This window comes from Bombus terrestris, chromosome 9 (assembly GCF_910591885.1).
Source record: "Bombus terrestris chromosome 9, iyBomTerr1.2, whole genome shotgun sequence".
Taxonomy (NCBI): domain Eukaryota; kingdom Metazoa; phylum Arthropoda; class Insecta; order Hymenoptera; family Apidae; genus Bombus; species Bombus terrestris.
This window is the reverse complement of record NC_063277.1, coordinates 13,367,691-13,379,034: the sequence shown is the minus strand read 5'-3', so window position 1 is coordinate 13,379,034 and position 11,344 is coordinate 13,367,691. Positions and strand designations below refer to the sequence as shown.

The following is an 11,344-nucleotide window of genomic DNA, read 5'->3' as shown; positions in this document are numbered from 1 at the left end:
ATACTCGTAACAAGCACATAATTGTAAAAGAGATTGAGCGGAAACTATCGCTCAAACAAGCGAGTTTTAAAGTGAAAACAAACGGATGGAATATTTGGAAAATTACTAGTTACCACGCGGTTCTTGTTACCATCCGCTCTTATTTCGTTTGCAAACGTAATTATATAGAGAATTTACAGAATTTACTACGTTGAATGCGTTCGTTTAATTAATTGGAGCAACGTGATTTCAATCCTTCCCAACCTGCATTTATCTTTTACACAGATATATGGCTCTGTACAGTTCGTTGGAATAAATAATAAATTTTTCTCCTAAACATAAATTGCAATTTTTCGATAAAAATTCAACAGGTCGAACGTCGCGTCGGAAAACAATCGGAATCGGAGGCGTTTCGTGCGATATTCGTGCAACGATTCTCGCAACGCAGTGAGGATAAGCCTAGAGTCGAAACGCTTTCAGAATAATTTAAGTATATGCGTGATGTTTTATTAATATAAACGCATGATAATCACAATAGATGCAGTTGCATTACATGGTCAGCGCGTACAGATCGCGCTGAGTGCAGTTCCAGCTGAGTGCAGTTGCATGCGACTAAAGTCGGTCTGCATGTTATAATGCGATCAATACACAAGGTGAGTTCGAATTTAGGCTGGTCCCATGTCTCCACGGAACTCGGCGATTATCGATTTATGTTATTATTATTGCTGCTTTATTTTTATGACGTGGAAGCGTATAACGTATGCGTTATTATATAATCTGTTAGCACGGCCATATATATACACGGAAAGACATTCGATCAACAACATTCAGTAGCTGGTATTTTGAAAGATAAAAGGAAAAATGTTACTCGACCAATGAATGAAAATATATGGAAAGTAAACCAAGAACCTGTCCTACCCTTTTCTTACCCCATTTTCAAGAGTTTATTAGCCTCGTGGAGACTTACCACGAATATCATAAAAGGTCGTTCTGCTTTCGTTGCAAAGTAGCCTTCTCATAAAAACACCGCATAACGTCACATCATTATCTTTTTTTCACACGGAAAATGTATGTAACGACTCACATTTCCATTGAGTATGAAGCGGAAAGAGTACATGTCCGCAGCTTACACAATACTGAAACGTCAATATCGTCACGTGTTTTAAAGACGACTTAACATTGGTTGAGACGATTATTAAAACGGCTATCGTTACGAATACTAATTTCATCAGTTGCTTCGTTTGTCAACTCTCGTCACTTACGATCTCGCAATGGCCCGTGATTCTCGGATCCTCCTTTTTTTTCGAAACGCCGTATTTACTAGCGAAATTTTCATAGGGGAATTTATGATGCGTTCGGTACACTCGTTAAGTTATTTTATGAATATTATCAAATATTACGTCACGATGCTGTGGATCCTTCCCATGCGTAAAATTTGTAGAACTGCTATAACTATCGACAAACAATACAAATAGGAAGATAACGTTTCCACCTTTTAACATATCATTTTTAATGTACGCATATGTATTTGCAACACCTTTTCATTAATACGTAACGACACATCTTATAATTATAAAACGAACTTTTTGTTTCGTCCAGTGACGTGCACGATGGATCGATCCTGACACGTCTATCGATCGATCGTAGCAAAGTACATAATACCCGAGCAAAGCAAAATTTGCAGAACAGGATACGACCAATCAACGAGACCTCCATTAGCGTTTCTAACGAAGTCGTATAAATACAGTGTGATGCAAAAAAAAACATGCTATTCAGGAGTTAAAAGTGGAACAAAAATCTCCACGAACAACTGCAAGTTATTTGCAAGAACGTCGTTCTTATACGCTTCCAAGTCCTGCTATTGTCATTGAACCTTCCCAAGAAAAAAGCATTTACGATTGCGTTCCTTTCGTGTCAATTTGTACAACGGACACGAACATCTTTAATATTAGGGCAATTTTAGGTTCGTCTAACAAACCATCGACCTATACACATAACAATGCCAAGAAGAAATATGGACCCACGCGGGCAATAATTTCTCCAACGTTGGGTTTCCACTTCTCTCCGTACAGCATGACAAAGCGAGAGAAGAGAGGAGATGGCGAACGAGTGGGAGTCGAAGATGATAAGGGGCCCATGGTGGGGCAGCATCTAGAGGGGGCAAGGATAAAGCTACTACGAGCTGACCTGGTTGGCGGCAGTGTTTGTGCCGGTGCAGCGTCGTAAGCAAACTCGCCAGAGCGGATCGTTCGACCATCGTTCCTCCCTTTTCGTTCAACCGCGTTCTTTCCTCGGCACGTTTCTCCCACAGAGAGGTAGAGAGAATACATAGAAGCACGTCACGCCGCGCTACGGGTCGCAGAGAATCGACCAAGGAATCCGACAATTTGAGAGCAGTCGAGGCACGAGAAGCGGTAGGGACAAGCCGTGTTTTAAAGGCGAAGAAACGTAAACGAGAAGGTACGTGGTCAGGTGTTCTGCTTCTAATAAACAACGGACGCAGTTTCGACTTCGGGCATCAGCATAGGAAGTGAACGAATAACGTGTGATGTTCGTGCGTCGCATGGAACCTTCGATTCCGGCCAGAACAGACATGGCCGACGCGGAAAAGAGGCGCTTCGATCGAGCGTCCCTCCTCGGTGACTGATCCGCCTGGACGACCGACCGATTTAAATTATTCCTTTCGAATATTTGTACCTTCGACAACCGATAAGCCTCTTTCGTGCAGTGCGCTGCGTATTTTTCGTCGTTTTACCGTTCAAGTCTTCACGATTACGTGTAATTTTAAATAAATAAAAAATAATCGATGACGCGAATCCTGAACGATCCGAATGCCTTTAGAATTAGATCGACAGCCTGATTTTATCAATGCTGTAAATAACTATTCCAGTATGCTTACAACGAAATAGTTTCTTGTGAATACAAAGAATGACGTAATTCGCTATGTTCTCAAGGTAACAGTTATTAGGATCTCCCATTGAGTGCAACTGACTATGAAGTCATCTTACTGGCACGTTCAACGAAATATAAGGAAGTTTGACATTTAATTGCATCAAGGCTGATTTAATTATTCGATCGATCACGCCACCGCTCGAATATTCGAATCTCGTTGCCTCCGTTTGATTGATATTCGCTCCGTAAAAATATCGTCGTGATTAGTGATATCTCTTCATCAGCGGGCTCGTGGAAAGTTTTATACGATACTGTGTCGCTAGAAAAAGCAGAGAATCGTCGCTCGTGCCGATTGGGTAATCTGGATGACCTTGGCGTAATCATGGATGATGACGCCGAAAATCATATGCCTTCGTGCGAGTTAGAATCTGTTTCGCAACAGCATCGAAAATATTTATATACTCTTTTATCTTTTTATATTCGCGAGAACATCGGCAAATTCTTGCCGCCGCAATTTATAGCTTTTTTGCAAATTTTTGTTTCGTATTTATGTAATCTTTAAAATAGTCCTCCTGAAACGACAATAACTGCAAACAGCCCTTATCATATTGTCGAAGAAGTTGAAATGCAAAACAACTTTTGTGAATTAGGTCAAGACTATAACACCTCGAAAACATCAATTTGCAAATAATTGTTTCAACGATGAATATTTAACCATAGATTTATCGACAATATCTTCGTTTTTTCTTCCTCCGTCCGAACGAGATTTGTCTCAAAATGACTAAATGAAATTTTACCACTTGACATCAGATGCATAAATCTCACTTTTTAATTATCTTGAGATTATTACCTTGAACTAGAATCGAGTTGTAACCAAAGGCATACTACAAGTTTTGTAAACACGAAAAACGCGACATATATAATATATTCGCATCTAACTCAGTTATTGGTATTGCAATTGTCATTATCTCTCTAGCATCGATCGATCATTACATAATGAAACGTTTCGCGAGACGTTTATCGTGTCGCGAGTACAAGAACAATCAACTCGACAAATAACGGACATCAAGCGAATGAGGGGACAAAGGACCTCGATAAAATCGTTATTGATTATCTGTCGAAAAAGAACGTTCTGCTGACTAACGAAACAAATGAGATATCGTAGCTCTATCGATCGAACATTTTATCAACGCGAAATTAACATTATCCGCTGGTGCCCTCGTTATGAGACGCGTATCTGGCCAAATACGACGATCTCGTAAGTTGAAAAGTTCAAATTGTTACTCAACATGCGAAGCGTTATTTATTCCATCGTCCCCCAAAATTATTACTTTGAATAATAACCGACGAATAAACACGACACAGATCAACATATAATTTTGTTATAATCTTTCCATATGAAAATTAAAACGAATGTTGCTTAAAATTCATTGTGTAACTGTACTTTCCTATTATTACGAAAGCAATTGCAATTTTTCTAAATTTTGTGACACGTCGAAACAATGTGTAAATTGTAATTGACGAAGAAGATTATTCGTTATTCGATTGGCATGACAATAGGAATTCGTTTACGTTTCATCTATGTATCGTCTTTTGTTCGCTGTTCCCCGAAATACATAAATATTTATCGCTTATACTATATAGGAGTATATATAGGTCATGCCCCGAATCTGCAGCGCAAACATCTTTAGAAACAACAAAACAATTATTGAAACTCCGAATCGCTAAATCTGCTCTCGTAAATATTATTCATATTTATTCTTCGCATATTATCTATCAGCTATATCGATTGAAAGAGACCGAACCTTTTGCATTACTGTGCTACGTAATACCGTTTCTTCCGATAATTCTTTCACTGACAAGATAAGTCGCATGAACTATTAATTCCTACTTGAAACATGAGAAGAATTTCATAGTTAGTCGACTGCTGTCTTTCTCTGTCCCTCTTTTTTTTCAAACAAAAGAAAAGAACATTAATCTTTCTATCGCGTTATTCGATCCCATCCAATATGTATCTGCTATAACTTTAAAACAATTAAACTAATCTATTCTGTAATTTCAGGATTTTTGCTGTAATTGAAGATTTCCATCGAAAGCATGAGTAAACAGTATACGAGGAGCGAAGTTGCTAGCCTCAACTGCAAGGATAAGACGTTGATAATCATACACGACCATGTGTACGATCTGACGAAATTTTTAAACGAACATCCAGGTGGCGAGGAGGTTCTATTGGATCACGGTGGCAAGGACGCTTCCGAGGACTTCGACGACGTGGGTCACTCTAAAGATGCATTGGATTTAATGAAGAATTTTAAGGTCGGCGAATTGGTCGAGGCAGAAAAAAACGGCAGCATGCCTAAGCAGACGTGGCCGGCGGGTTACTCGAAAGATAGCCAAAACAAACAGGATCAAGGAATATCGCCTATGTTGTGGGTTGGTGGCCTAGTCGTCATAATGGCCATCGCGTACTTCGTGTACTTATAATTTCGATAGATAAGATACGTGTTCTATCGCGAAGAAAAGAACGAGAGTGCTAGAGAAAATCGCCGTTCCGCGTTAACGTGTATATGAGACTACTGTGACTATCTTCTTTCTTTTTTTTCTTTCTTTTTTCTTTTTTTTTTTTTAACGTTACACGTCGCTGCATTACAACGTTCGAATGCTGAGTGAGGTTGAATAGAATTCTGCAATGTATTTAAAGAAACTTGTCCCGTCCAACTCTTGTAACCGATGGACATAACGATGAATCGCAAGAATGTTACCTACCTAAGGATTTTGGATTTCTACTTGTAAAATAGAATAGAAATAAGCCCTCGTAATTTTCCCACGAATCGTTTTCAAAGTTCCTCTTTAAATCGTTTTCCTGTTATCTTTTATGCGCATGTTTTAAAAAAATAAATCCCATTTTTCTATACACGCTTCTAATCGACGAATTTCCTACTTTTCAATCAGCTTTTCTCGTTTAATTCCATCAAACTCGTTTTCTACATCGGATCACCCCATCGACGCCACGGTCCTTTTCATATTTTATCGTAGCAAACGAAGGAAAAATTACAAATCAATGGTATTTGTAATCTGCACCGGGCAATGAGATGGCGTTCGAACCTGTGTTGAAACCGCAGATTCCTCTCGACCAAGATAATCGTTAAATCGACGTCGTTTCTCAGCGAACTGTAGCGAAGAAGCCCGTCGGGCATTTGCATTCGAATGCCTCGCATTACAAAAGCCTCGTTACAAGTTTTCAATGAGAGGAAGAGCAGGCATAGCAGCGCGATCAGATCGATCGGACTTCCTTTCATTTCGCTGGATCTCGAAAAGACATTCGTCCGTCTCTCTACCTCTCGCTATATTGCCCACCGAAAATTCACCGATTCCTGTAACTCCATCGAGGCGAAAACAAATCGAAGCATGCGGATCACGTAGCGCTAGTGTAAATTAAGCTCTCGTCGATTCCACCACCGATCACGCTCCATTTGACTGCCTAAATCGTTTAACTCTTCGCGCCGATTTTAATTCGCAGCGGAAACTCAATATATCGAGGCTGGAAATTCATAGCTTCTCTGCTCTTTCGTTTTTTAATTGAACAGTGAGACGCGATTATATGGTTCCATCAATTTTCATAAGGTGATTAATGAAAATCGTTCGCCGACTTCAATTAAGCAAGAATGTAAATTTTCATCGATATATAATTTCCTGTATGGATCATCTCGACCTTATTATTCTGCCGAGGAGCTGGCAAACAAAGGCGATGAATAATTCGCTATACTAATTGGGAGAAAATCAAAGGTATTAACGAAGCGAACCGACTGTCGGTGTCGACTGAAGCGAGAGAATTTAACAATGCGAAAAAGGTCGAAAAGGGGATGGAATATCGGAGGGCAGACAAGAATGACCTAAGGATGGCTAGTCTTTTGCGCGTGTTTTAACCAAATGGGCAATTTTTACTTGGATAAATGTATTCGAAAAATCGTAAATGTTTTATTAGATATAAAGATACCATATCGCGTCAGATCAAACGGGTATCGGTCGATAAGGTCAGATAAATCGTCATCGTATAATTCTATTGTTATTTTCTATCGATCATGCGCAACGCTATGAAATTATTTAAAGAACCGTTGTCTCTGATCGTCTCTTACTCCTATTTTATATTTTAATAACGGAAATACCCTGCTTATATTTATAGTATTTGTTCGCAGCCGATCTTCAATATGCAATTGCAACTATCAATCGGATTATATCATCGACGTCTTTAACCTGTGACAGGAAAATTCGAAGAATTCAATAATCTCTTGTCCGAACGAGCCAATAAATCTGTCTCAAGGATCGGCCTCGGAAAAAAATCAAGCCAATATTCTCGAGCATTATTGTTTCCAATGGCTTCTTCTTACTTGCAAACGAAATTCAAGGAGATTAAGAAGCCACTTTATTTTCCGAATCGATGTCAAGCTGTCCGGAATCGACAACATAGCCGAGATACCTTCCTGCGTCAGTGAAGAATTCTTCGCGAGTGACAAATGATCGAAAGATATTATTAAATATTCCGTCGTTATCCGAGGAAAACCACTTAATCGATATGAGACGAGAACCGATGCGGTTTCCGATCGATTTGCCTCGTTTCAAACCCCTGAACTTATTCCTCGAGTATCCTTATTTTTCTTCCTGATTTCTTCCCCTTCGTGTTTACCATCATCGTTATCTTCGCCATTCGCCAGTCGCCTCTAATATATTCAGGGTAATTCAATTACTTATTATAACCTATACCATCTTCCGGTGTCTCGCAGAGACACTGCACGCAATTGTTGCATTTTGCCCTGCTCGTCGTCGTTACGGCTACCTTTGTTCCGCTCGTCATCGTTACAGTTATACTCTTCCCTCGTACATAATAGGCGCCTAAAGAATGCTCCGATAGCAACACGCAAGTATTCTTTAAGCAAATTCAAGAAATGATTTTAACAAGACTGATCTATACGAGAAAATATTAGATTGTGCGATAAATTCGTTGGTATTTCCTCGAAGGAACGTCAAAGGCCTTTTTGCGTTACGCTTCTTACAAATGATTTTGTTAACCAACGGCCTATGTATTATTTTCTTCTATTATTCCGTGTAAATGGATTAATGCAACGCCTTTGCCTCATCGCCTCGCAAATTTTCTTCATTTATCAAAAAAGTCCTGATATTACCTTTTTTAAACAACTTAACGAAAAGGATACGTTTAACACTCGAAGAAGCAAAGGGCGAGGAATTCACGAGCAAAACCAGGATCGACCACGAGCCAGCAGAATAGACTCCTTACGTAACAACGATCCCTTGTTCCTCGACCTCAATCTCAAAAAGAAAGAAACGACAGAGAGGGTGGGCGGAAGAGTGCGGTCGAGAAGCGGCCGCCGGCCAGCACAGGAGGCAGATGGTGGCCGCCGCACGGGAAGGATGTACGGTTTTCCACATATGTCAACCGGTCATCCAAGCCCGTACACCGCAAACCGCGTCCTATCGGAAGAAAGCGAGCTCTTCGGGATGAAACGGAGCGGAAGTCACGCTCGTGACGACCGGCAGTACTTTCTGTAGAAAGAAGTGCAGGACGCTGGCCGCGAATCGGTTAACGATCGCGCGAGAATTCGACAATTAGCGTCAACGGCGAACACGCATCGATGCGCGCCACAGGTGAGAAGTTTCTATGAGCGTGTGCGGTTATTCACGCATCAAAGACCGCGGTAATTGGGCGAAAGCGAGCTCCTAATGCTTCAGCTTGCCACTCTGATGACTTTGCGGAGTTTATTGGACACTAGTTGGGACTTTAGCGATGTTCGATCGCTAATCACCGAGAGTTAATCGATTTAAGATGAACTAAGCGCTCTCTCGTTCTCTGGGTTCGAAGATCTCAATTATCCCACTTTACTCTTGGAAAATCTGCGCGAGTTTTAAACGATAAGTTTGCCATCGAGGAGAAAGGAACAAGATCGAGGCAGGAATTCTTTCGTACGTTTGAATTAATCTGAAGTCGAAATGGCTTGATACGAGTGCCGACGACGATCGGTCAACAAGGACGAGCGGGGAAAATAGTCGCGTAATTCTGTCATTTCTCGTAACGCGAAGAGAACGTGGAAAATACGAAAGGAGACAAACCGGGACTATGTAATAACAAGTTTTCAAAGGTTTCCTCTATCGTCTCTTTCCTTCGCCTCTGGTATACGTTCTGATACTTCATTCGCTATGTCGAGAAATATTTTTCCAACTTTTTTTCATTTCTTTCTTTTTTCTCGTAGTCGTAACGAAGCATCGTTCCTAGGAGAAATAAATTCGATCGGTAGCGGGTTGTAAAATAGTTTACGGTTATTGTCCGGTCCGACCAGGCGAAAAAACGTGCAATTTTCCTCCTTTCATTCCGTCACGAATTCGCGAATTTTTTTCAAACGTAAAAGAAAAACGAATTTCGTATTTCATTCCTTGTATGCCAGAATAGAAGCAATTTTAATCCTATAAACCAGTTCCTCGTAGAAGCGTTCCTTGGCAAAATATTCTCTTTTCTTTCGGATAAATTACTCTATTGCTAATAGATAAATCTGCCACGAAAGATTTCATCGACGCCAACTTTCTCGCCCAATTTCCCATCTATATCTCGATAACGAATGGAAGGGGCGAGCGAGTCCGGTAAAATTTCACGGCACGCTTCGTCGCTCGAAGGAAATTTTCTCGTGGACAGTCTAATATCGCTAAAAGCTTTTTAATAAACAGTCGTACATCGGTGCGGTTGGTTGGTTGCGTAAGAATACGGGCTCGTGCAGGGACTGCTTTCTCATGAGAATCTCTCCCTCTTTCTCTTCCGTTCCTCCTTTTGGGGCAGTGAAACGAAGACGATGTGGAGCATTCAATGGAAAACTTCTGTCGGAGGAACGCGGAAACGAGCGAAGTAAGAGAAGGAATTTAGGGGAAATACGCGAAAGAATCGAGGGATGATAGAAATGGAATTAAAAGGGAAGAAGTGAGCCAAAAATAAGCGGAACGAAGAAAAGAATGTGAACAGGATTAAAGCGGGAGTATTGTCAGAGAGACTGGAGGATCTTGATGGAAGAAATGTTGAGCTAGTAATAAAATGAAAAAGAGAATAAGGCGGCTGAGGAATTGTCGTGGAGGAGATGTAGCGAAAACAAGAGAAATAAATAATGGAGCAGTTGCGGAAAGAAAAGGAAGTGCAGCGTGGAGGAAGAAATTGAAAACGACGGCAAGAAAAATAGAGTGGCAAAGTGGAGCTGGATGAACTAATGCGAAACACAGCGTGGGACATACCTACGGAACTCAGCAATAAACCCAAGAAAAGAAGACAAACGTGTGTGTAGTGAAGATTGCGAAAAGAAAAAAAAGCAAAAAGGAAAAAAAAAGGAAAGATGGAGCTGAAAAGAAAAAACAGACTACGAGTCATAGTTTCTGAAATAATTTTCGATAAAACAGAAATTAAAGGCGACGCCATGGAACAGAGTGGAATTAAAGAAACATTTACCAAGGAACAAACAAACAAACAAGGAAGAACAACGTGGAAAAAGAAACTCAACAGCCAGAGGAAATAAGCAACGGTCAAATAAAATCAAAAAAGATCGGAATGAAAGTACGCATCCAAAGTTTACCTTTCGCTAACAATCGCTGACAGGGGGCTTGTTTGAGGCGGGGGAGTTGAAACAACGTATGAAAATGCGAAAAACCGGAGGAAGACAGCCGCTGTTTATTTTACGGAGTAGCTCAAACATACGATATTGTCCCCGGCAAAGTGGTTCTGTTTTCGCGTTTCCGCTATTTCTTCCATCTCCTGACGACCTTTTCCCAAACCATCCGCGTCTGTTTTTAGTTTTCTATTCCTACCATTCCCCCCGGTTCCACCAACTTTTCTGCGAAAAGCATAAATTACCGTCAAGAATTATGACGAAATGACACGCGAGATCTCGTTCGCTTATCTCTCGACTCTGCGTCACCCTTCGTCGAGAGAAGGAGAAAGAAGAAATAGAGGGTGGCGACTGTGATCCGACTCTCACGTGAGCATTTTTACGTTCGTCACCGCGCGACCTCGCGTCTCGCGCGGGGCATATTACGTAATTACCGAAGGGAAACGTCGACCAACAACGGCGATCTCGAGATTACGCCACCCTCGCTGTTATTTCGCGCGTGAAAACGTGACCCGAGCCGCGATGAAAAGGAGAACGAGTCGGACAAGTAATTGAAACGTACCCCCATGAATCGGTCTCATTTTCAGCATAATTTTAATTTCGTCCTCTTGTGACTGGAGGAAAGGCGCAGATTTAAAAGAAAGTTTAGTTTATATAAATTTAATACTCTAATTTAATTTAATTTAACTTTGATTTTCGATTAATAGTTCATGGAACGAATTCGATAAATACGGCGTCATCAATTCGGAGTACAGATGCCGATATTGAGGCGTTGAGTGGGTTAAACTACGACTTCCGAAATATATCGGTGAAGGTACAAA

General features: G+C 40.7%; 2 protein-coding genes across 8 annotated transcripts in view; one reads left to right on the top strand and one right to left on the bottom strand.

The window, feature by feature from the left end:
- LOC100644810 (heterogeneous nuclear ribonucleoprotein K) overlaps positions 1-11,344 on the bottom strand; it is a 93,434-nt gene that overhangs the window by 11,635 nt on the left and 70,455 nt on the right. The window lies entirely within an intron of this gene.
- LOC100648214 (cytochrome b5) lies at positions 2,152-5,785 on the top strand. Its single transcript, XM_003397758.3, has 2 exons — positions 2,152-2,439; positions 4,934-5,785. Exon 2 carries the CDS (start codon positions 4,969-4,971, stop codon positions 5,353-5,355), a length of 387 nt encoding a protein of 128 aa, XP_003397806.1. The 5' UTR covers positions 2,152-2,439; positions 4,934-4,968; the 3' UTR covers positions 5,356-5,785.

Bases quoted from the DNA above. Each gene is read 5' to 3' on its own strand.
- LOC100648214 (XM_003397758.3), top strand. From the start codon at position 4,969: ATGAGTAAACAGTATACGAGGAGCGAAGTTGCTAGCCTCAACTGCAAG.